Source organism: Chiloscyllium plagiosum, chromosome 9 (assembly GCF_004010195.1).
Source record: "Chiloscyllium plagiosum isolate BGI_BamShark_2017 chromosome 9, ASM401019v2, whole genome shotgun sequence".
NCBI lineage: Eukaryota > Metazoa > Chordata > Chondrichthyes > Orectolobiformes > Hemiscylliidae > Chiloscyllium > Chiloscyllium plagiosum.
The window spans coordinates 31,838,385-31,865,449 of NC_057718.1; the positions used below are offsets into that span (position 1 = coordinate 31,838,385).

A 27,065-nucleotide genomic window follows, 5' to 3' on the forward strand; every position below is an offset into this window, starting at 1 on the left:
CAAATGTATCATGCACAATACTGAAAAAGTGCAACATGATGGACAGTACTGCCTTTGAATGACATGCTAAAACAAGATTGCATCTGCTGGTTCAGTTGCATGCTCATGAAAACATTCAAATATGATATGGCTTTCTTTCAGGGTACTAATTTTCCATTAAGACAATTCCTTTACTTAAGGAAACAGCTTTCCTGCTTTCCTTCTGAATAAATTAAACTGCCACAAGCTACACTTTCAATGTTCATATTCAGCAAGGGTGAAACACATGAGTGCGGAGTTGTACTTCTTTTCTGGTTAAATCAGACAAATTCGGGTACTTGAGGGTTTTCCTCCCTAGAGCCTAATGAACTTTCTCAGCCCATCTTACCAAACTCGTTGCATTAATCACCTACCACACACCTATGGTGCCCCTAATGTCCAATTTCCAACTTACTATGCACTACTTCCAGAACTTGCCACTCAGCAGATATCCATCGAAGCACCAGAATTCCTTGCAGCCATTCCACCTCTAAAAGGCTGTTGTGCATCTGGACAAACATTGGTAATTAGCAATGTTCCTTACCAGCAACATCAAGACCCAGCAGACACAAAACCATATTGCTCACGCCACACAGCCAACATGGCTAATACTTCCCCACATAAAAAACTCCAAATTCTCAACTTACGTCTGTTTCACCTCCATGCCACACGTTACTGGTCTGTAGCTGCATTCCATCTAAACACCTTCTTCAGCCTGCATCCCCTCATCCCCCATGCCTACTACTTCACGTCACACACTTGAACCTAACTCTCAGCCTCCCTTGACATCATTCCCAAATCTTCCCTGGCGCGAGACAGCCTCTCCATTTGGCTGGCCATTGCCGGAAAACAGAGAAAAGAGAAAAAAAAAACAAGTTCTACCATTACAGATCCTGAGAGTAAGGTAATCTTACCAGGATTCCTGAAGCAAAATTGTTCTCTCATGCTCTCCATATAAGCATCAGCTCGAAAATGCCCAAAATGTTTTCGTTAAATAGTTGGGTTTCTATAATCTTCAATGTAATTAATTTGTTTTATGTGAGAGGCTAATTGTCAACAGAGAGTCATTCATGCCATTTTATTTCTGATCTGTTGAAACACCATTCAGCTAATGTTCCACTGATAGTTAGGTTAAATAAATAAATTACTGCTCTTGGCTCACAGAGACATAGAGATGTACAGCACAGAACCAGTCCCTTCGATCCAACTCGTCCATGTCACCCAGATATTCTAACATAATCTCGTTCCAATTGCCAGCACTTGGCCCATATCCCTCCAAACCCTTCCTATTCATATACCCATTCAGATGCCTCTTAAATGCTGTAATTGTACCAGCCTCCACCATGTCTTCTGACAGCTCATTCCATACACGCACCACCCTCTACGTGAAAAGTTGCTCCTTAGGTCTCTTTTAAATCTTTCCCCTCTCACCCTGAACCTATGCCCTCTGGTTCTGGACTCCCCCATCCCAGGGAAAAGACCTTGTCTGTTTATCCTGTCCATGCCTCTCGATTATATAAACCTCTATAAGGTCACCACTCAGCCTCTGACGCCCACCTCCAGGAAAACAACACCAGCCAGTTCAGTTTCTCCCTACAGCTCAAATCCTCCAAATACTGGCAATATTCTTGTGAATCTTTTCAAGTTTTACAACATCCTTCTGATAGGAAGGAGACGAGAACTGCACGAAGAATTCCAAAAGCATGAAAAGCTTCATCCCACAAAAAGTCCTGAACAGAATCAGTGCCATAAAATGAAAGTTAATCCATGTCTGACATTTCAATGGTTTATGCTTAAAATCAATATCCATCTTTTAGGCACTACCTCTAAGGCTCTTATGGCACAGTGGTAGAACCTCTACCTCTGAACCAGAAGACCCGGCTTCAAATCCCACCTGCTCCAGGGGTGTATGACAGCATACCTGACCAAGCTGGTGAGAAAATATATGTTAGAGCTCTTGTGGCACTGTTGTAGTGTCTCTAATTGTGCACCAGGAGGTCTGTGTTCCAGTCCCACCTGGTCCAGAGCTGAATAGTAGCACTGCAGAGCAGTTTGATCTGGGAAAGGTTTGGCAGTACCATTATAAATGTGATGAAAGAAATTGAAGGGGTTATGTACACCACAGCCATGTAGAGTAATCGAGAAACTAAATCAGATAATGTTTAGATCACTTCAAGACAGATTTTAAGGACTGAATGATATTAGAAAACAGAAAGGCTACATTGATTGTTGTTCATGAGTTTTGATGCAGCTACATCATGACTGCATTGCAACATTTGTGTGCTTCGATAAAATAAGCAACATATCTCAATCAAGCTTTAATTAAATAAGAGCTTGTGATTAATATTCAAAACCTACATTTTATTAACATCATTCCAAACAAACTCTCAGTCCAAATTAAACCACAACATGTTAAATATTCAAAGTGCTTGATGCATGTCATGCCATTTTTTTAAATACTTAACCTCACATTGGTTCGGAACTACTGACAATACAGGGAATTCCAGTCACACTGATTTAATTGATAAATAAATTCCAAGAATGTACACCCTTGCCCTATTCCCAACAAAGCTTTACACACAGAATGCATGTGCAAGGATGTCACCGAGAGCTGTAGAGATAGTTGTAATTTACACTCAATTCAACTTCTACAGTACTAAAAAAAATTTTTCAAACCATATACACTTGCTAAAATAAATAGACTACAGGTTTTTTTATAATGAAATGGTTAACATCAACACTTCGACTATTACCATCTCTGAACATGCCCAAAAAGCTAATATTTGAGAAGATACAGAAAGCTATTTTTGAAAAAGGCCTGACTTTTAAAAACATTATAAATAGGTTCCACAAAACAAAATAAAAACAAAAACTACCGATGCTGGAAATCTGAAACAAACACAGAATGCTGGAAAAACTCAGCAAGTCTGGCAGCACCTAGAAAGAGAAACAGAGTTCATGCTTTAAGTCTGGGATGACTGCTTTTCAGGACTATTATGTTTATTCAATTCCATAAAATTAAGTCAAAGTTAAATAATGATGCCTCCCACCCCACCATAGTTTTGGCATTTCGCTGCAATTATTAGAACGTTAGTTTCCAATTATTTCGCAATGTAAAAGTTAACTTAAATATTTAAAAATTCTGTCTTCAATAAAGATTGGTGGAGTTTGAAGACAAAGAAACATTTCAGAATCACAGTCACGATATAAGAGGTGGCCATTTGGCTCATCATGCCCAAACCAACTGAGGCCTTATTTTCCTACCAATCCAGATGAACCAGTTACTTTTTGCTTATTTTTATATTTTTATTCTCATACAATAAACAAGGCCCAAATCTCCTTCTGCTACAATCCTTATGGTCTAGTTACTTCTGCAGTAGCATCATGTAGCAAATTACAGGATTCAAATGCAGCTAACTATGAAGGAAGTGACATATGTAGCGTTTGTCTTAAGAGTGAGACAGCAAGAAGAATGGCTCTTCGGCTACCTGCATCAGTGTCTTGTTTTTAAAAAGTTAATTCTTCTCCCCTACTCTTTCATTATCACGCAACTATTTCCTTTATAAGAACCTACACTCATCCCTTTAGAAAATGACACTTATATTCTCATGATGCTACTCTGCTATTTCTGGAATTTGGGAGTCATAGAGATGTACAGCACAGAAACAGACCCTTGGGTCCAACTCGGCCATGCCGGCCAGATATCCCAACCCAATCTAGTCTCACCTGCCAGCACCCGGCCCATATCCCTCCAAACCCTTCCTATTCATATACCCATCCAAATGCCTCTTAAATGTTGCAATCGTACTAGCCTCCACCACTTCCTCTGGCAGCTCATTCCATACACGTACCACCATCTGCATGAAAAGGCTGCCCCTCAGATCACTTTTATATCTACTCTGACCAATAAAGGAAAGCATACCAAACACCTTCTTCACTATCCTATCTACCTGCGACTCCACTTTCAAGGAGCTATGAACCTGCACTCCAAGGTCTCTTTGTTCAGCAACACTCCCTAGGACCTTACCATTAAGTGTATAAGTCCTGCTAACATTTACTTTCCCAAAATGCAGCACCTCTCATTTATCTGCCACTTCTCAGCCCATTGGCCCGTCTGATCAAAATCCTGTTGTAATCTGAGGTAACCTTCTTCGCTGTCCACTACACCTCCAATTTTGGTGTCATCTGCAAACTTACTAACTATACCTCTTATGCTCACATCCAAATCACTTATATAAATGATAAAAAGTAGATGACCCAGCACCGATCCTTGTAGCACTCCACTGGTCACAGGCCTCCAGTCTGAAAAACAACCCTCCACCACCACCCTCTTGTCTTCTACCTTTGAGCCAGTTCTGTATCCAAATGGCTAGTTCTCCCTGTATTCCATGAGATCTAACCTTGCTAACCAGTCTCCCATGGGGAACCTTGTCGAACGCCTTACTGCACAGGAAGGAAGATGCAAATTAAAAGAATCTCCACCCCATTTTTTAAAAAATGGGTTGGTATTTGCAATTAGGCAACAATGACCCAGTATTAATACAACAATTTAATATTTAGGCATCTATTACTTAAGTAGTGAACTTCGAATTAATTATCAAAGCATACCTAGTGCCAGTGAAACCAATCTCTCCACAAGGGAAACGAAAAGCAGAAACTGGAAAGAACAAAGCAAAAGGCTTTAATTTTAGTTTCAGTAAGTAACCAATTTCAATTTTGAAAGTAACCGAATGTCAGGCATGGACAGAGGAAGTTTACAGGAACTCTTCACAAACCATACATAATGGCTCCACTGATGACTGCGAAATAAACTGTTGAATTCGGTTGTGGAACTAAGTACTGGACCAACAACTTTCAGCATGACTAAAGTCTAAGTCTGTCAGCAGTGACCACACATGTACAATGAATAGCAGAAAACTGGACATGGCAGTTGACCATTCCCCAGTCTTCTACAAGCTGTGCTGTAATGGTATGTTGTTGAAAAACTTGGAAAATACATGAAACCTGGTGCTTTTACTTGGCAATAAGACCAGCAAGAGGATAAAAGGGCTGGCTCAAGAGTGAAAGACCAGCATGATAAAATAATTGACCCAAAAGCAAGACCCAGTGCAAGAATGGAAGTGTGGGACTGAGCACGAAGAACATAGGACTGATAGCATGCATAAAACAGCAGACCCAAGACAGCATATTGAGACTGGCAGAAGAATAACCAGAATGCCTAACACTCACTTGTTAAAGCTCCAGACTGGGGAGCATTCTCATGGTCAAAGGACACTGAAGGCCCCACTCAGGGATTTCAATGTTGACCGCAAGCCCTGGGAGAAACTCACTTAGCACAACAACATAAAACAAGCAGTGTGCAGCCTTCACTGAAAGCAAGTCTACAATTTAATTATGGAAACTTAAAAAAAAACTTTTTCTTTCTGACTCCTTACTTTCTAAAGAAAAAAATTAGTTTCTACCTCTCTATGACTTTAAGTATATGAGTATGACCATACTTTTATTGTTATCTGTTGCATACCTTTTTACTGTAATTACCATGTAGTTGAGTGATGACTTCATTACATAAAGTGTTGGCTATGTTCAAAACCTCTTTTATAAAATCAGAAACAACATCAGTAATCTAATGGAAAGGATTGTTGATGCATTGAAGTGTTAAAAGTCAGAAAATTGGATTTTAAATTCACAAAACAGAGCAATATGTTTAAGATTGTTTTCAAGAATGATTTAACGTACACAAAGCTGTAGTTATGCAAGTTCAACCTAAAGCTTTCATTGCCAAAATGGGTATTTGAGATTGAGCGTATGGTATAAGTAAGTATTTCATCACTTCTGATTGTTGCCTCAGGCAGAAATTTGTAGGTCTAAACCCTGAACCATTCAATCCCATTCTTATTGTAATCAAACCTCAGCAGCCGGTCAGTGAGTGACACAAACCTAGGCGAGTGACAAAAACACACAATGTAGAACCACAAAGACAAAAGCAAATATTTTGCTGTGTAAAAATAAAGTCATCCTATTTTAGACGATAATTTGAGGTGTTGTAATATACTACAATAATAAAGCACTAACAATACATAGCTTGCACTCTACCTTTTAACAATTATTTCATTACACATCTAAATGGTAAAAAGTCAGCTCTTGTCACGTAGAGGGTGGTGCATGTATGCAATGAGCTGCCAGAGGAAGTGGCTGGTAAAATTATAACAATTAAAAGGTATCTGGATTGGTACATGAACAGGAAGGATTTAGAGGAATATGGGCCAAATGCTGGCAAATGGGGCTAGATTGATTGAGGCTATCTAGATTTAGGCTATCTAGTCAGCGTGGATGTTGGACTGAAGGGTCTGTTTCTGTGCTGGACATTGCTATGACTCTATGACATGATTTCAATGTGCAATATTTAATGGCACAGCACATTACAAAGTTAATGAGCAACAAATCATTACACTAAAAGTACTTATCTTCCCACTCTGTGCAATACAGTCAGACAAGAGACGGAATCAGAATTCTCTTTGAAGAGGAAGTACTTTGCCTTAAACTGTGCCCACTCTTGAACTGAATGAGATCTGCCACTTAGACAAAGCACAACTGCAAACATAAACCCATCCCCTTCAATTACTGAGCACAGTGCATTCCATCCCAACAAGCTCAACTTTCCCAACTTTCTGAAAATATTGTAATCTCCAGCAACACCTGCAATTAATTCTTTTACAAGGATCTGAGAAAGGATGCAGAACAGCCAAGTCATTTGATAGACAACATTTAATACCAGAGGATTCAAATCAGCCATTTACTTTTAAAAGTAGAGTTTTTGATGCAGACTCTCTTTCGTGTATTTTTTCATGGTACATTAGTAAAAATAAAGGCAACTCAGAGTAATCAGAATCTCAAGGACGCATCTAAAGTTACAACATGGCAGGTACCTGATGAAATAGATTAATGCTGTTTGAATAGACAATAAGTGCCACTGGTTCAATGTGCCAATCAGGTAAATAATATGGGTGCCACTGGACTACTTTCATTTCTGCAACCAGATCTTGCTGTTTTCACAGGCTTGTGTCTTTGAGTCCAAATTATCAAAATGTGGAATTGAATGCAAAACATAACCAACAGGCAGTGATATTGAAGAAAAAAAACAAATGCAACATTAGATGTACACAGACAGAGTCGAACCAAAACTAGGTATTTGAAACAGTCAGTAAAAATGGGTCAACAGATAGTTAATCATCATATTTTAGGTAAGCTGAGAATAGATGGTAGAGATAGAAGTACCTGATAATAGGGAGGAGTAAGTACAGGCCTTATATAGAGTTTCTAGCTACAGAAGCAATACTGTAAATTTTACTTTAAATTTAATAAAAGCTTATTTTGTCTTTTGCAAAAAAGCAAAACAGTTTTTTTCAGTTTTTTCGGTTCATTTTTATCCATCATAACTTCACTTCCTCAAATCTTTGACAGAATTTAATTTTTAAGAAGTTTATATTTTTAAAAATTGAAACAAAAAATGTTCAATATAAATTAAACCAAACTATATAAAGGTTGTATAATTCATAAATTCCTTGTCCATGAAATCCTGAGGCAACACTACAAATGACAATTTAAAAAATAAATAATTGCTCATAATTTACAGTCAGCAAGGAAGGAATGCTACTGGTCCTTCACCTTAGGGGGAAAAAAAGCTGCTTAAGACATTCTAATAAGCTCTGGAGTGCAGACTCTCTCTTTTATGACATTGTATGAATTCAGCACCCTCAGTAAAAGCATCTATGAACCAAGTGGTAAAGAGGCTGATCAATGGATCAGATGGAGAATCCTCATAGGTGGCATTACAAGCAGGATGGAACAAGAACTAAAAATTACAGTAAAATCACTGCATATGCAACAAAAATTTGAAATATTTGCATGAATTAAAGAAGTTAAATGGAAAAATGCAAAAATGTCAAATCTTAATTTCTGTTTAGTTATAACCTTCAACATTAATTTTGTTTTCAGAGAAATGAGACTCCATACTTGTAAAAGTTAGGACTAGAGAGTAGAGCAGTTATTCAACTTTAATTATCACTTCGTCAGTGGAAGGGCAGTTACTATTAATTGAAAGTTTAAGCCTTGTTCATTGGTCTTTTGTGTGATGAAAGTAGATGATTAAAGTCATGCCTTCACCAAGGCATCTTTGGAGAATGCAACAGCGCATTGTTAGAGAAGCAGGGTGTTCAGGCAACAAGTTCTAATTTCTGTGTTTACCTACTCATGATTGCTGTTATTTTGCCCAGTAATAACAGCACATGCTGACAGGCACGCCAATATTAGTACAGCAAAATACAGGCCATTATTCTTTCCAATTTGTCAGCTGCATTATATGTATTCAACACAAGATAAGAATTTGGCCAGTTAAACTGGGAAATATTGTTAGTATTATTGTATTCTTCAATGGTGCATTATATGAATGTCAAGAATCGCACAAGACAGCATCAGTGACAAGACTGACCTTCAACATCTGTTTTAAATAGTTATAACAAAGAAAACTTGCTTTAATGTTCAACATTTCCAACATTACCAATGTCTCTTTAAATAAATCTGGAAGGACCCAATGACTGCTAACATGGGCTTCTCATCCAATTTCCTATTCCTTCATTTGAAGAAACATAACATGAGATTACAGTGGGAATTCAGCAGAATGGTCTTAACAGCAACATTGGGGAGCCAAAGGTTGCTGGGAAAACCATATCAATGAGCTACCTTCACAGAAGAGATGGTTTGGACACAGTCAAGGTACATTGCCTCAAAATAGAAAGTAAGAGCAACAAATTCAGAGCTCCCTCTGGGATAACAAAGAACATAAGAATTAAAATTATCAATTGATCTTGAAAGTCTCAGCAAAAGTTGAGGAATGCAAGGTCTTGGTAGAAGTGGAGGAGAAGGCCAGGCTAAGGTTAAGAGACATTTTTCACAAACCAGTCTCCAGTTCTCGGTTGACGCCCCTTTTTACCAGGCTGCCACTCTTCAGTACGTGACTACCAACATTGAGTTGGTGGGCAACACGGCCCAGGACAATAAGAGGAAATGCATAATCCCCTGCCAGCTGCAGTTCACCATTCACATCAAGGATGAGTTCCACAAGCTGTTGGGAGTAGTCACTATCACCCAAGGTGGTGTCCCGCTGCCTAAGAAAACTGGCCATCCAGCAAGGTTTATACCCAAGGAGAGTGTGAGATCAGAGAAATGAACATCAATTCAACAAAATAGATAAAAAACTAAGAGTGTGCTTATGACAGTCTTCAAGGAGGAAACAGAATTGAAAACCAAGCTGAATGTAGAAGTTCAGAAAGGATGTGAAAAACCATTAAGAAAAGCAAACAGAGTTACCAAGAAGGGATTGGCAGCTAAAGTAAAACATAATTCCCAAACTCTTTAGTAGGCTTATCAATAATGCAAATATGGAAGGAAGGGGAGTTGGGAGTAGGGATCACAAAGGGATTTACGCATGGAGTAAGGAAAGAAGGGGCAGAAGCATTGGTGCAGAGGGGAAAGGAGGACGGGGGGAATATTATAACCAAAGCATCTATTCAAGTCTCAATTCTCTTCAACCTGTTTCTCTTTAAAACAAATCAGTATATTTGCCTGTAAAATTAAAGCAACACCTTGTTTATATACATCATCCTGCTGGAACATCAACTTAAAAAAAAATCTGCTACATCCCATCTTCAGCCAACTGTGCAATATTTTCCAGGTTCTGACAATCACATGAATTAGTAAACCACGTTTTTGGTTTTTGACTTATTTTTAATTGTAAGCTTTTCCCTTTTCTCTTCCTTAGCGCTTGCTTGTAATAATCATCCCCTGTATTTGAATGCACAAATAATCCACACTTTTTGGTTTAACCCAGAAGAGTGATTTTTGGGAATAATTTTAAAACTGGACTTCATTAACAGAATGTTTGGAGAGAAAACAAAACAAAATGCTTCTGCTTATGGATGAAAAATGAGAAGAATGAAAGTTTGATTTATCTTTTCCCCTATCCGTTACACTGCTATATGTGTAACATCTCTGATACAAGATAGTTTGTTACATTCTCAAACCAAAACGTCATATTTCTGAACTTCAAACTTTGCAAATGTTTGACAATCCTTTAACACTGAACATTCTCAGAGTTTTGTACCCATTTTAGCATCCATGATTAGTAAATCTAATGAAAACAACGATTCCAAATGTTCATTTGAGCAATTTGTTTCAGTTACAATCTGTTCAAGCCAAGGCTGCAGTGCAAGTCAAAAAGCAGTTAAAATCTATACCACTGTTGGCGAGGGATAATGATTTATTACTGAAGTTGTTATGACTTGCATTGGGCAGAAACCCAATTAAAATCCGAATTAATAATGAAGAATCCAACAGAGAAGCTATGAAAAAAAGATCTGGTGTTCTTTATGTTGGAAGAATACATAAAATCAAGAGAACATTCATTGCTAAAATGCACAGAAAGAAATATTTGTTTTTCATCTGAGATTAGTGTCAAATAAAAACCAGATGGTATTTATAAATGCAAAAAATATTAATTTAGTCTCACCATATAGTTTTTCACCATACTTAGTTTTAATAAATTTTCACATCTTCCCCAGTAATGCATTTTAGATTTTATGCACAATCTTTCCCCATTTGATATTTACATTTACAAGCTGCGCAACAGAGAAAATTGAATAGAGAATGATGCAAATCTTCAAAATAACAATTTCTACTTCAATTTCTGTAGAATTCAGTGTAAAGTCAAAACAGATGTCACAATAAATCAATTTTGATGGTTCTATAATTTACAGTTCTTTGAAGCTCTTCAGTCACTGAATATTTTTCTGACTTCTCTCTTGCTGCTCAAGAAATACTTCTCTTCCCAATAAGTGTGCCATCTCACATACATGTTTATATTTCCTATTTCTTAGGAATATGACATCAGATTTCCTTCAGAGTAATTAAATGGAAAGGATTCTCTCCCTCGTTATGAGAACAAAGACGTACATCGCACAAAAACATTGAACAGTCGCTAGCTTTATTTCCATGGACAGTAAGCCACTATATGTTTTTTTAAATTCAAGTTCAAACCCAGAATGTGGTTTTTAAATCGGTGGTTTTATTAAGTACAATGCAAGCCACTACAAGAATGATTTAGTTATGGATACTAGAGCATGCAGCACAAGATCTCCATGACCTGCAGTGCATTTTTGCAAACCCATTCACTGCACAGAAATTGCCTCATTGAGCCATCCCTCATCATTGAGATTTATATACTGAGCAGAATGATACTTTATTGAATCATACATGAAATTGAGAACCATGTTTGGTCTCAACTTCCTCTGACTAAGTGGTGCTGGTGGAGGGGCACAGAAAGAATGTTAAGGCTGTTTGGTGCTGGCGCAATACATAGTAAAGACAAAGTTCATTGATGGATTTTAGTTAAAATGCTACTTGAAGATAGTAATTCTTGAAAAGATAAACAACAGCGCTTGACAAGGGGAATCCAGTTATAATAATCTTACATGGAAGACGTGGTAAACCGGGTAGTGTGGGGTTTAGTGGCAATGGAGATCGAGAAGATAGAAGGTAAGTCTCATCAAAGTGGGGGTTTCAAAGATAGAGTTACATGGAAAAGCAGAAGAAGCAGATGTGTCAATGATCTCAGTCATGGTGACCAAGAATTTAAGATAATGGCCAGCAAAAGAAAGCAATGTGGCTATCTACCTTGCAGGACGATCCTGATGCAACATGCAATTTTGCAAGGTACACTAGGTCTGAAAAATTGACACATTCAAGCCCACTTCTATTGCCATGACATCACTTGTATTTGTTCCTTCCTCAGTCCAATTACTGCAGAAACCCTCAGACATGCTTTCAACTCCAAATTCAAACTATTCCAATGCTGTCCTATTTAATTACTGAACTTATAAAAGCATGGGCTGCTCTAAAGTTCTGCTACAATCGTCATAGTCTGCACCAAGTCTTACTCACTCATCATTCTCATACCAGTCCACTCACATCATTGAAGCAAAATTCTCATTCTTGTGTACAAATTAATTCACAGCCAACACTGGGAATTTTCTTCCTCTCCAGCAGATATACTTAGATCCAAAACTGTGAAATTCCCTTCCCAAACCTCCCCCAGCCTAAGTCAAGCTTTTAGTGCTTCTCCTAATATCGCCTGTAATTTGATATCAACTTTTATCTGAGTATACTCCAGTTTTCCCATGATACTATGTGCTAGTTAAATGCAAACTATATCAGGTAATTTGAATATCCATAGCTCTGCACAGAGTAATGTTTCTCATAATCGATATTTGTTTTCAGTTTACAAATTCACAGGTTGAGAAGCTCGACCTACATCAATATACATTCAAAGCATAGGACCACACTCTCATCTTCCACTTTGAAACAGTGCAGTTAGTTTCAACTGCTGACTTTAAACTAGCTGTCAGTCTGCAGGAAAACAAGAGCAAAGAGTCTCACAACACCTAATTTGTCCCTATCAGTTGTGTTCCTAAAATTGATTATCTAATACTTCTAGTTTGTATTGTATTAAATAAAATGTAATTTTTTTCTGGTAATGTCTCACCAATGTCATAAAATGCTTTTATCAATTCATAAAGTGCACTTACAGAATATTCATCGCCTCAGTTAAATGTCTTTACCTGTTGTCTGTAGATCTTGTCAAATAATATTGCTTTAAAGGACGCCTTTCAGTTCCAATAACAAGTATGGTAATGATAAAAAAAAACCGAAGAGGCCTTACCAGTAGACAACATCCAGTGGAGCAAAATATTTCCTGTTAATCAAGTCAGCTAAGAAAGATTCTGTCTCCCTGCAAGCAGTTCCATTACCAATAACGATGGTCGAACAGCTTTCAGCAGAAGAAAAAACAATTACAATCAGAACTATATGCAAATTCAGAAGGCAATAAAAATGAAATTAAAATATTTATAAATTTAATCAACAAAGAAAACCTCTCTTAAAGAGTGCTCAGAAGAGAACAGACTAGATACTATACAGAAAGACTGCAAATTGCAACTGATCGTGTCAGCTTTCTACTTAATTTGTCCATATATGTGCACTCTATATTTCTTCTTGAACAAGTTTTGAAACATTTGCTTCAAAACACAACTCCATGACAAGATTTTGGTTTCTTTTGTAAAAGAAAAGCACCATCACAACATTTTTAGGGTCAATTATTAAAAGGTCACCCTTATTCAACTAATTTGTTGACTTATTATCTTAGTCCAATGTTAAATTTACAGTATATTGTATCAAAATATTAATAGTTATGAGGTTCCTTGTTCAATCATTTTCTATTCTCAACTAGGCATTGTATTTATTTACATTTCTGTTTGTTTTCAGAAAGTACACAAAATTACAATTATTGCTTAACCCTCATTGTTCCAAATCATTTCTCATCAACTCTCTCCCTGAACCACTGCAATCTTTATAAACCAAAATATTAATTAAGTATTCATTTATCTAATTGGATTACAGGGATCTGAAGTAAAAGGATAAATTAATTACTGAAGGATTTTTCATTTCTCTGAACCTTTACTTAAAAATTAATTTCATGTATACACAATAGGAAAAGAAAATCAAGGTTGCAAGGCCTTTGTAAAGAAAACAATTCCACTAAATATATTTTTTTCGCAGATTTTGCTTCTGCAAAATAACCTGCTTAGATGATTCATTGTTCTTTTGTTTCTTTGGATTCATCAAGTGCCTAAGACCTTTGTCTTACTATATTGTAAAAACCTGCGCCTACTCCCATGAACTGATATATACACACACATTATATTACATCTGCATTGCAAATTATGGTGTGTGATTTAACTTTCAGGAAAAATATGAGATTCTTATGTGTTGCAGATAAAAGGTTAAGTCACTGAAAGTATTGTCAATTTAAACCAGAATGATTTATATAAACTGGCTTAGTACATGCTTTATATTTTTAAAATTTCTGACCTTATTCGAGGAATTATTTTACAGGATATCAACATTCTCCAATTGAATTGCACTTTCCTTGGCAACCATTATAAGATATTCCAATGGTAGGGTCATACCCATTTAAATTTACAGACATCATTTATAACAATCACAACAATTGCCAGATTGGTAATACAGCTGGCCTACAAGTTCCTGTCGAGATCATTACATCTCCAACCTGAACTTCACTAAAGAAAGCTATTTTTCCCATTCTCATCCATGAAAGAAAGTTACATTTGCAGTATCAATCCCATTAAAGACATTCACATATAAATTGCATTAAAGGGCAATCTTAATAAAATACTGAAAATTACAGATGGTCTAATCGACAAATATGCTGAAAAGAACCTTTACAAAAAAATCAACTACTGAACACAAAATAAAGGAGCACTATATCTTAAATTTTAGAGTACTTCAGCAAAAATTTATCTATCAGATCAAGGACATCAGCTCCCAATATGAAGCCATCATTTATTCAGACATAAATGTCTTCTGAACGACTTTGGCACAAAACACTTATCTTAAGAAACAAGACTGTGTCTGGGTCAGATCAAATTTATATTTCATTGGAAAATGCCACAAATAAACTTTCACTATTTGTCTTATTAAATTTAAGAGCAATTTTACCCCTTTTCTGTTTCACTATACAAACTTATGCAAAATATTTAAACAGAAGGAACACATTACGCATGCATACATTTATCACAAGTATTATTTCATTACCTGTGTCAAAACAGGTAATTATTTCATTTATTTGAAAATCAAATTAAAAATAAAAATCAATTATCACACCTGTAATTATGAAGCAAATGCCTTATCTTTTCAGCTTCTCGCTGCGCTCCTGGACCATGTATGTAAATCACATCAGTGTGAAGTATTTGGCCTGGACCAGTTAACAAAAGATCAGATCACTTTCTGAATTGCATGACAGGCAAATATCCATTATAACTACTGAGTTCTTTTTATCAAAAAAAGTATAAGTGCATTAATTTAATAACATAATTTGCCAAGTGAAGTTTGAAAAGAACAATTAACAACAAAGATCACAAAATCTTGGACCGTAGAACAAAGCATGTATGTACCACCTTTTAACTCTCAGTGTTGAAACTTACTTCAAGATGTCATGATTGAAAAAAAATTGGGCCATAATGGAATGATCCAATGCATTCATTATGTTTTGCAAAACATAACCTGAGGTACAGCATTAATAAAATATCATAACTGCATCCAAAGGTGGACTTGACAATGCTGCACCAACCTATTATTATACTGTCTGTTTAAGTGGGCACCATTTTTTCCTTTCTACAGTATCTAAATGGCATGACAACTCTTTATGGATTTGTGCTTGCAGCATTGCAATCTGACATTACCTTTTTGAAGTAAATCTTAAACTTACTAAGTATTAAAATCATAAATAGTCCTCTAATTAAATCCAAAATCAAATACTGAACACCTTAATTTTAAATTTAATTTGATTTCCATAACTACACTGTTCAATTCTTTGGACACAAACCTTTCATTGTTGCATTATAAATAAAACGCAAGAAACACCACTTTAATCAATTTATATTAGAGTGCAGGAACTATTCCCGAGATGTACACTGCAAAGATGTACATGGCTCTTCATGAAAACTTTGCATCTGTACCTCCCAAAAGAGTGAAGTGCAAGAGAATAGTGCTGACTGAGTCATTGAATATATTCAAGATTGAAATTGACATGGGAGTCAAGGATTGATAGGGTGCATGCAGGAAAGTGGAATTGAAGCCACGATCAGTAAGGCATGACTTTATTGAATGGTACAGCACGGTTGAGGAAGCAAATGGGCTCCTCTTGACATTATGTTCTTGTGTTCGCTGATTTTCATCTTCCAGGTCTGAACAAAAAGACCAAAGAACCGTGGATGCTGGAAATCAGAAACTGGAACAGAGTGCGCTGGAAAAACTCAGGTGTGGCAGTATCAACTACATCTGAAGCAGGGTTACTGGACCCAAAATGTTAACTCTGTTTTCTCTCCACATTTGTTGCCAGACCTGCCGAATGTGTCCAGCAATTTCTGATCTTGCTTCTGACTTTACAGCCCTGTCTGGCTGCAGATGTGATGTCAAGGGACTGAAAGACATTGTTGTGGTTCTGTTCGCCGAACTGGGAATTTGTGTTGCAGACGTTTCGTCCCCTGTCTAGGTGACATCCTCAGTGCTTGGGAGCCTCCTGTGAAGCGCTTCTGTGATCTTTCCTCCGGCATTTATAGTGGTTTGTCTCCGCCGCTTCTGGTTGTCAGTTCCAGCTGTCCACTGCAGTGGCCGGTATATTGGGTCCAGGTCGATATGTTTGTTGATAGAATCTGTGGATGAGTGCCATGCCTCTAGGAATTCCCTAACTGTTCTCTGTTTGGCTTGTCCTATAATAGTAGTGTTGTTCCAGTCGAACTCATGTTGCTTGTAATCTGAGTTTCCGGCTACTTAGGATAGTTGGTTGTGTCGTTTTGTGGCTAGTTGGTGTTCATGGATACGGATCGTTAGCTGTCTTCCTATTTGTCTTATGTAGTGTTTTGTGCAGTCCTTGCATGGGATTTTGTACACTACGTTGGTTTTGCACATGTTGGGTATCGGGTCCTTTGTCCTGGTGAGTTGTTGTCTGAGAGTGGCTGTTGGTTTGTGTGCTGTTATGAGTCTTAGTGGTCGCAGTAGTCTGGCTGTCAGTTCAGAAATGTTCTTGATGTATGGTAACGTGGCTAGTCCTTTGGGTTGTGGCATGTCCTCATTCTGCAACACAAATTCCCAGCTCGGCGAACAGAACCACAACAACGAGCACCCAAGCTACAAATCTTCTCACAAACTTTGGATTGAAAGACATCTAATATTGCAACTTTGCCTAAAACATGAAGGACAGACTAAGCAATTACAGACCAGTCAATCACGTTCATAGGTAGGAAAATTGCCACCAAACATTTGGAGGAACAAGATTAATCCTCATTTAGATCAAAGATAGTCAGGTTGGATTCATTAAGGGAAGGTTGTGTCTGAGGTACATGATCGAACATTTTTGAGAAAGCAATAAAGACAGTCAGTGAAGGGTATGCTGTAGTCTGTATGGTTTTTAATATGGTTTTGACAAGGTCACAAATAGCAAACTGGTTGTAAAAACAACAACCCCTGGGATCAAAGGCAAAGTGGGAAATTGAAAATAAAAAAAAAATGATCAGAGGCAGAAAGCAAAGGCAAATGGGTGTTTTTTTTCTACCAGAAAGTTGTTTCTGATGGGATTGAGTACTCAACCTGCAGGAATTCTTTGCTTTTTGTGACAATCTTCGATGATTCAGCCTTACATGTAGGGGTGTATCTAAGAAGCTTGAACATGATATAAAATAAACTATGCGGTTGATGGAGAAGAAGAATACAGCATATTGTTGGAAGATAGCAATGGATTGGTCAGGCAGGTGGAATAATGACAAATGAAGCTTTACCTAGCGAAGTGTGAGGAAATGCATTTGGGGAGGTTAATGAGGCAAGGGAATGAACTGATATGAAAAGGAGTGGAGGAGCAAAGAAACTCTACAATAGGATTATGGTTCGATGGTTATCAAGAAGGCATACTGGACAGTAGATTTTAGTAGTTTAAGCACACATTATAGAACTGAAAGGTTATGCAGCAACTAGATAAAACTGATGAATCACCACTCTATGTATTTCTTTAACTACAGAATCGGAAAGATATGTATACAGAAGATACAGAGATTAATAAGGACATTACCTGGATTGGAGAAGTTTGATTGTCAAGACAGATGGATGCACTAAGGTTTCTTTTGTGGAATTTAGGCAACTAAGGAAAAACCTGGTGTATAAAATTATGAGGAATCTTGACAGAGTAGATAGGAAGACTCTATTCCCTTTGGTTGAGAAGTTTTTAGCCTGGGACACTGATTTAGCAGAGCTGTAGGAATTTTAAAGGAGACAGAGGTGGGTTTTCTTTCACCATGGGGATGGAAATCTAGACTTAAGACCTGAAAAGGGTAGACTCAGAAACCATCATACTATTCAAAAGCTATTTTAATGCAGAATTGAAGTGCCATACGCTACAAGATTTAGATCTCGAGCTAGAATCTGGGATGAGGCTGGATGGCTATTTGGCAGCTAGAGACAAAACTGTAGATGCTGGAATCCAAAGAAAACAAGCAGGAGATTAGAAAAACACAGCAAGCGAGGCAACATTCAGGAATGCAGCAGGATTATGCCAAAACATCAACTTCTCCACCTCCTGATGCTGCCTGGCTTGTTGTGTTCTTCCAGCTACCGCTTCTCTGACAGCTAGAGCAAACACAATCAATCAGTCAAATGACCTTCTGTGCTGTAAATTTCTATGATTCTGTATTTCTATACATCCTGGTTCAGCAATCTCACATGATCAGCAATGAGGTAAGACATAACCTTTGTTTCCTGATCTTGGCTAAAAGAAGTCCTTTTTGAATAAAGCCATAGGATCTTGAACGTTAAACCAAGACATTGTTCTGATGAATGTCTCAATTAATAATCCTGGAGACAGCTCTCCAATAATACAGCACTTTTAAATAAAAAAGCAAGGCAGTATCTTCAGATAAACTCAAGCCCTGGAGTGACATTTAAAGATGACAAAAGTGCCATCCATCTGTAACACACATCAACTTGTGTCTGTTTAGGACAAGGTCTCTGCAAAATGCATAAAGTTAAACTATACACATATTAAGGTTATGGAGAGAAAAAAAATTAATAAAATATTTATAAAAGATTTTGGGGTAGAACTGTCATGTGTCTTGTTTTTGTGCTCATGTCCAGATCTTTTCCAATTGGAGTGAATCACTCCCAGCAATCTCTCCATGATAGTCTTGTATCACCTGTTCCTTCATACTTCTCCTTATGCATTCAGACATCTCCAGCAAACAATTTATTTTCAATTTCCTCCAGTCCTAAGTTCCCTGCTTTGCCACTCAGCATCCTGACCTGGAAATATTTCACTATTCCTTCAGTGTTTCTGGGTCAAAATCCTAGAACTCCCTCCTTAACAGCATTGTGGGTACATCTACACCAAATGTACTACTGAAAGAATCTCACTAACAACTTCTCAAGGGCAACTAGGCATGGGAAATAAATGCTGCTGGCTGGCTGAGTGGGTGAGAGAGTGAGAGCAAAAAAATTATCTGGACCCATCCCAGAAGTCTTACTCCCATTACATTGATTAGATCATCAGTGCTGCTTCCTGTTCTCATTCGATATTCGAAAAGGCCATCAGTTTGCTTTTCAATTTCATCCTTCTCTCCCCTTTATCTGATCCATCTCTAATGCTTCCCTTCCTTGACTTCACTGTTTTCATTTCTGGGGATAGGCTGTCCACCAATATCCATTATAAATCCATTGACTCCCAGCTACTTTGACTACACTTCCTTACACCCTGTAAGAATTCCATTCTATTTTCTAGTTTCTCCATCTGATCTGTTTTGATGATGTCCTCTTCCATCGAGGAGAATCTGACATGTCTTCCTTTTTCCTCAACTGAGGATTCCCCTCCTCCCATGGTTAACAGGGCTCTCAACTGTGTACAAAAGATTTGTCTCACATCCACGACCGCACCTTCCCATCCCTCCCAGAACAAAAGGGAACAAATAATTCTCTCTGCTGTCAGCATTCCACAGGGACTATACTCTGTGATAACCTCGTCCACTCCTCATTTACTCACTCTCTTATGCACCTTTCCATGCAATTCCAGGTGTAATACTTGCCTGTTCGACTCTTCTCTCCTCGTTAACCAAAGCCCCAAACACACCTTCCAAGTAAAGCAGCAATTTACTTGCCATCTTTCAATCTAGTCCACTGTATTCAAGCTCATAATTTCACATTGGCAAGCTCAAAAGCAGATTGGGTGGCCATTTTGTGAAAACATCTACTCTGACCACAGGAAAGACCCTGAGCTTCCGGTTGCTTGCCATTTCAATAAACCCTCTTGATCCCATGGGAGCATTCCAATACTTAGCCTTTGACAGTGTTCCAATGAAGCTGAGTGCACGCTGGGGGAACACCACCCCATTTTCTGCCTAGAATCTTTACGCTTCTAGGACCCAATATTGAGCTCTACAATTTTTGTGCATAATCTCTATACTCCATTTTTTGTACAAACCCACCCTCCTCCAAACCTGCCTTGCTTGAATCTTGTTGGTTTTAATCTCAGCACAGTAGAACCATTTTTCCTTCTCAGTTATTCACACCTATTTCACCTATCCATCTCTCCCTTTTAACCATTACGACTGCCTTTGTCTTTCGCTCTAAGCATGCTCACTATGTGTCACTTGCTCCTCCTCCCTCTGTCACAAGCATAAAAAAATACAATTTTCCAGCTCATTTAGGTTGAAAAAGCATTATACTGTACTTTGAGAACATTACTTGTGTTGTTGACTCTGTCCAGAGACGATGCCAAACCTAATGTTCTGGTAACATTGGTGAATCCCACAATGGCAGATGGTGAATCTTAATTCAATAAAAAACACCTGGAATAAACTGCTAGTCTAATGGTGACCTCGTAGGCACTGTCTGTTGTATTTTAAAAAACCCTTCTGGCTTATCAATGTCATTTTGGTAAGGTAATTTGTCATCCTTTCCTGGTCTAGCCTACTCTTAGTGGTCATCTAGGCAAATAGAGGTGGGCATTAAATGCCAACCTAACCAGTGCCACCCATATCTTATGATATAAATTTTAAAATTTACCCTAATTTAAGTTTAGCACAGATATTTCGGACAGAAATTTCTCACTCAAATACTAACCTGTACATGTTATGATCTCGGTTTCCTTGTTTTACTTTAAAATCACATATTAAACCTGCCTCATAACACATTAAGCAAGTCTCCCAAAACTGCTGATTCCTGATAGAATCCATAACACATTCTACAAATTCTTCTTTGTGGCAACCTCTGTCAATTAGATTTTCCCAAAGTAGTTGAAGATTAAAGTCTACTTTGTGTGTGTGCCCTCGTTATCTCCAAATTTGTTCTCTGTCCTACAGTATCTGTACTGTTAGAAGGCCTACAGATTATTTCCTCTTACCTCCACCCATATGGATTTTGTTTGTTCTGAGCAAAGATCCTTTCTTGCTCTCATATTAATTCCATCCTGTACAATAAAACAATCTTGAGTATTAGGGCATTGAGCTTAATTATCAACCATGATTATATTGAATGGCAGAGCAGGCTCAAAGGGTGGGATGGTCTGTTCCTATCTTTTATGTTTCTAACAATACCTACCCCAAAAATTATACTGTCCCTTACCACTACTATGGTCCTATACTTCTCCCCCGACTTGAAAGGATCATTGTACCCCATAGTTTGCAAGATCCTCAGAACTGCTGTATAAATGCAGGGAATGAGGGTCTTCAAATGCTACCTCATACCTACCCCACCTGCAGTCACAACCTCCTGTCCCTGATCACAGACTAAAGGTGATGTTTGTGACTGCCTCCTGGAGCAAATGTCCAGGTAATATTCCCCCTCCCTGGAGAGACACAGAATCTACAGCTCAGACTCCAACTCCTCAACTCGGATCCAAAGTTCCTTGAGCTGCAAACCTATTTCAGACGTATTTGCCCTGGATCACTTTGATATCCAGCAGCTCCCACATATATGACAGCAGCAATATATCACCTGTCCTATCATCACCATAATACTTTATTAATTACTCCAGAATCCCTGGTCTTTACACTTGAAGAATCCACTGCTCTTGAAGACGAGAGACTTATGTTCAAACTGAAGACCTTACATTTGCTTTAAAGACAAGGAACACTCAGTTGGCTGCTTTCCCTGCATTTGCATCATGGTGTGGTATGGAAAATCACCCACCAATGGTCTGATTGAGGTGTCTCAATCCACTTCTTTTATGCAGTAGAATGGTGGCTCAGTGGTTAGCACTGCTGTCTCACAGCACCAGGGCCCAGTTTCGATTCCACCCACAGGTGACTGTGCAGAGTTTGCACGCTCCCCCAGTGTCTGCGGGATTCCCTCCAGTCATTCCAGTTTCCTCCCAAAGTCCAAAGATGTAGAGGTTAGGTGGGTTGGCTGCGGGAAATGCAGCGTTACAGGAAAACGATAGGGGGTGGGTCTGGTTGGGATGCTCTTTGGAGGGTCAATGTGGACTCATTGGGCCAAATGGCTTACTTCCAAACTGTGGGGATTCTACGATACTCTCCTGCACACTTCAAGTTCCAGAGATTTTACTTCTTTCAGTTAACATCTTTCCCCCCTGTACCAAAATTCAACTCTGAACCAAATTCCTAGATACACTCATTCACCATCTGACTCACACCGGCAGAGTTTTCCTCATACTGACTCTGCCCCTTTAAAAGATAGCAAATGAGATGTTAATCAAATGGTTTGGTTCATTTTGGCTGCGGTCAACTTTGTGCTGTTGAAACTTCATTCAGAGTTGAGTTACCCGTGTAGCCACAGTAGCCATAAGGATGGTCCAGTTCACTTTCTAGTCAAAGGTAACCCCCCAGGATTGTAATAATTGACAACTCCGCATGACCTCTTGCTCAGATTTCCACCTTCCAGCCAATTTTACACTACACATTAGCCTTAAAAAACCCAACTGACAACGAGCCATCTTAATATAAAAATATAAGTGGCAGTTAAAAAAAAAACATTTTTAAGATGTGTTGTTTGTAGTGCCAAAAATCAGAAGTAGAGATTTAGAAGGACACTAACACTGAATTATTAAAATACATGTGAGTACTTCGAAGACTCATCAAGATTTACCCTATTGGATGGTCCGGAGTTACACATTATACCAATACTGTGACATTTCGTGATGACTTTTCACCCTGAAGCAGAACAGTAGAGGAAAACTGTGATTTCCTTAAGATATCTTGGGAATTTCTAGTGGCTTGAGAACATTTAAAAAGGACTTTAGAAAGTTTGTATCAATTGCAAAGGGATTACTTGCAATTTTCTTGAACACTTTAAAAAAAAAGCTGATGTATCCTGATGACCATTGACCTTAAAGTGGAGCCAATATGTAGGAAATTGTGTGTCCAGACACAAAGGAGCACTAGGGACAAAGGAAAGCTGCAGCTGAAAATGCACGTTTTCAAGGAAGTGGGTTGGTGGACAGGTGTGCATGGACTGTGTGTGCATGTGTGCGAGTGAGTAACTAAGAGATATAAAGCTAAACAGGACACAAGAGCTGAAGGCAGGTTACAACATGGTCTGTCAAGCATACAAGTTTACTGATACTGCTTCACTTTTAACTGTCTAACAGGGGTCACATGAAGTCGTCTCTGGGAACGAAATTCTATCAAACTGTTATGAATCTAGCTAAGGATGCTCTGCAGATACGTGTCATACAGGAGACTATTGTCTCCAGAAATTTCAGGTGGAATCTAACTGCCAGTGAAAACAACTCAAGGGCCAAATCAACTGAATGAAAAAGCGAGAGATCCTCTGTACCAGAGGCAAAGTTCAGAAAACTTTGGAGTTGCCTTTGGTGCCACAGGTCTGCAGAGAGCGGTGCATTCTTTCTGGTTTTGGAAGATGCATCAATTATGATTGTTTAAACTAAAATTTATTTTGAAGATCATGTGTCAAATTTATGAGTATGCAATGGTCTAACTCGTGATAAGGTATAAATTACTAAAAGTGACATCTTATTGGTAATTTCATTTGAAAGTTGTGAGGTAACTTTTTTTGTTTTATCCCATAAATGATCATAACAATGAAAATTCAAGTGCAGTGTAAGATAAATTACATAGGCAAAAAAATGACTACTATCCCATTCTGTATACAGAGCAACATCTTGAGAGATTGCAAATACATGTTAATACATCATAATCCATTTTAAATGGTTTACAAAATGCACACATTAAAATACCTAAGCACTCCAAAACCAGAGAAACCTACCTGTAGCTGAAATTATTGATATTTTACAGCCATGCTTAAAGCCAGGATCAATCCCCATCAGAATTCGGCCACGTACAGGATTAATCAAAAGAAGCTGTCGAAGGTTTCTCCCAAACATTGCAACAGATTCCTTCTCAGCATCTGTGCTTAAGCGGGACCTTAAAAAGAAAAGAAAAGTCTAGAACTCACATTTATATTGCGTGTTTACTTATAAATAACAGCTCAATGTAATGTTAGTATTTATCACAGAATCAAAACAATGCAGCAGCAAATCTTTCCTCACATCTCTATTTTTTCCCACATTAAGTATTTATCAAATTCTCTTTTGAAAATTGCTATTTAATTTGCTTTTATCATGGTTTCACACAGTGCAGTCCAGATCATAAGTCGATGGCAGAAGACTTTCCCTCATCAATTACCTTAAATCGATATCTGCTTGTTCCCTGTTCCAGCTTCTTCATTACTGATTTGAAAAGCCTTCATGAGTTTTGAACTCCTCTGTCAAAATTCCCTACAACTTCTGTATCATAAAGGACAACAACCTCAGATTCTCCAACCTCTCCAGTACCTGAGATGTTTCTTCCCCAGGTTCATTCTGGCAAATCTCCTCCACTTCATTTCTAAAACCATAATTTCCTTCCTAAAATGCAGCGCCCAAAATTGGTCACAATACTTCAACTTGAATAAACTAAGACTCTAAGCTGTACAGCAACAAACCAGAAGTTGTGACACGTATTCTGTACAAAACATCTCCTTACATACTGTGTGCAGCTATACAAAATACGTTAATGGTATTCCACAGTTACGTGAATTGATCACATACAAAAGGAGAGAGAAAATGTTGAGCTTAATCAGTGTTTTATGCAGGGTTCACATTACTTCCTTGCTTTTGTACTCCATGCTTTATAAAGCGAGAAATCTTGTTTCTCTTTTGAGACTCCTTTAATGTTTATTGCCAATCCATAACTCTCAACAATAGAACTTAAAACCACAACAGTTTGTCAGAGCTTAATTTTGTCATCTTCATATAAACACTCAAAATTAGTAACTAATAATCAAATCCTAAAATATGACAGCACAGCTGAATACATGATAACAGAAAGCATGGACAGTTTCTGCTCTTGTTCACTCCACAGTGACACTGCTGGGAAGTGCAAAATCATCTTGGTTGTGATTCATTTCTTCACTATTGGCCAAGTGACACTTAAACAACTAGGATCACATTTGAAAATTAGCACAAGCAAAATACTTATTAGTCGAGATTGCACTATCCCCAAAAAGATTTAAATGTTTTTTGGAAAGAAAAGTAATTGAAAATATTTTGAAAACTGTCTTCACCTGAATTCTCTGCACAGAAGTGGATATATGAGACGTTTATATGAATCTTCAGCAGAATCCTTCAAGAGTTTCATCAATTCAGGCCTTGCAAAGTACCGTGGTCTCCATCTACAATAGAGTTCAAACATATATTTTAGTACAAATGTGATCATTATTTTCTGAGAATGACAAGACAAGAAATTAAACTGCCATCTGTACATCTGCTCAGTGACCAAGGATATGTGCAGTTCACAGTGGAGTGTCAGGGGTCTCCATCACATATCTAATATTGAAATCAAAGGCATGGAATTGACGATTAGTCTACATGCAGTTTTTGCATCCAAATATGGAAGGATTATTTAAGTAACAGAAAATGACTTGTACCATGTTGTAAGCTTGGGAAGACAGAGGTAACTTTGGATCGAAGTCCCCAAAGCTCTAGAGTACCTGGGTTCTCATGTCATTATTGAATGTGCTGTAAACTCATTGATAGACATAGTTTCCTTGGTTAGGAGAAAGTGAAGACTGCAGATGCTGGAGGCCAGAGTCAAAAAGTGTGGTGCTGGAAAAGCACAGCAGGTCAGGCAGCATCTGAGGAGCAGAATCATAAAATACCTGAAAAGTCGATTCCCCTGCACCTCGGATGCTGCCTGACCTGCTGCGCTCTTCCAGTGCCACACTTCTTGACTCTGATTCCTTTGTTAGTCAACCATTACATTATCACTGATGCATGGGACTCTCAGGATGGGGAAAAAAACAAACTCAAAAACAGAAACAAAAACAGAAATTGCTGGAAAAGCTCAGCAGGTGTGGCAGCATCTGTGAAGAGAAATCAGAGTTAATGATTTGGGTTGAATGGCCCTTCCTCAGAACTGACGTTAACTATGAAAATGTCAATTCATATGCAGAAGATAGGGTGGGGTGGGAGAAGAATTAAACAATAGATTGGATTGAGCCGAAAAGAGAGAGAAGAACTGTTGGACAGACAAAAGAGTGGATAATGATCTGACTAGGAGGCTGAATAGCTATTAGTACGGACTGTTAATAGCTAACAATAGGATGCGTCTAATAGCAGACTATGTGATAACAAAGTCTGGTGTGTGGGGGTTGGGGTAAAGACATGGGAGAGCTCAAACCCTGAAGCTGCTGAACTCTATAATTCAGTCCAGAAGGCTGCAGGATCCTCAAGCAGAAAATGAGGTGTTGTTCTTTCAGCTTCAACATAACACTGCAGCAAGCTTGAGAAAGAGATGTTGATCAGGGAACAATAGACAATAGGTGCAGGAGTAGGCCATTCAGCCCTTCGAGCCTGCACCGCCATTCAATATGATCATGGCTGATCATTCCTAATCAGTATCCTCTTCCTGCCTTATCTCCCATAACCCTTGATTCCACTATCTTTGAGAGCTCTATCCAACTCTTTCTTAAATGAATCCAGAGACTGGGCCTCCACTGCCCTCTGGGGCAGAGCATTCCACACAGCCACCATGTCTGGGTGAAGACGTTTCTCCTCATCTCTGTCCTAAATGGTCTACCCTGTATTTTTAAGCTGTGTCCTCTGGTTCGGCACTCACCCATCAGCAGAAATATGTTTCCTGCCTCCAGAGTATCCAATTTTTTAATAATCTTATGTCTCAATCAGATCCCCTCTCAGTCTTCTAAACTCAAGGGTACACAAGCCCAGTCGCTCCAGTCTTTCAGTGTAAGGTAATCCCGCCATTCCAGGAATTGACCTCGTGAACCTACGCTGCACTCCCTCAATAGCCAGAATGTCTTTCCTCAAATTTGGAGACCAGAACTACACACAGTACTCCAGGTGT

General features: G+C 38.2%; 1 protein-coding gene across 1 annotated transcript in view; it reads right to left on the reverse strand.

The window, feature by feature from the left end:
* srbd1 (S1 RNA binding domain 1) overlaps positions 1-27,065 on the reverse strand; it is a 269,810-nt gene that overhangs the window by 177,244 nt on the left and 65,501 nt on the right. The window contains exons 11-14 of the mRNA XM_043695659.1: positions 25,267-25,374; positions 23,929-24,086; positions 14,812-14,902; positions 12,791-12,898 (exon numbers count right to left, since the gene is read on the reverse strand). Coding sequence (XP_043551594.1) covers positions 12,791-12,898; positions 14,812-14,902; positions 23,929-24,086; positions 25,267-25,374 — 465 coding nt within the window. The remainder of the gene's footprint in view (positions 1-12,790; positions 12,899-14,811; positions 14,903-23,928; positions 24,087-25,266; positions 25,375-27,065) is intronic.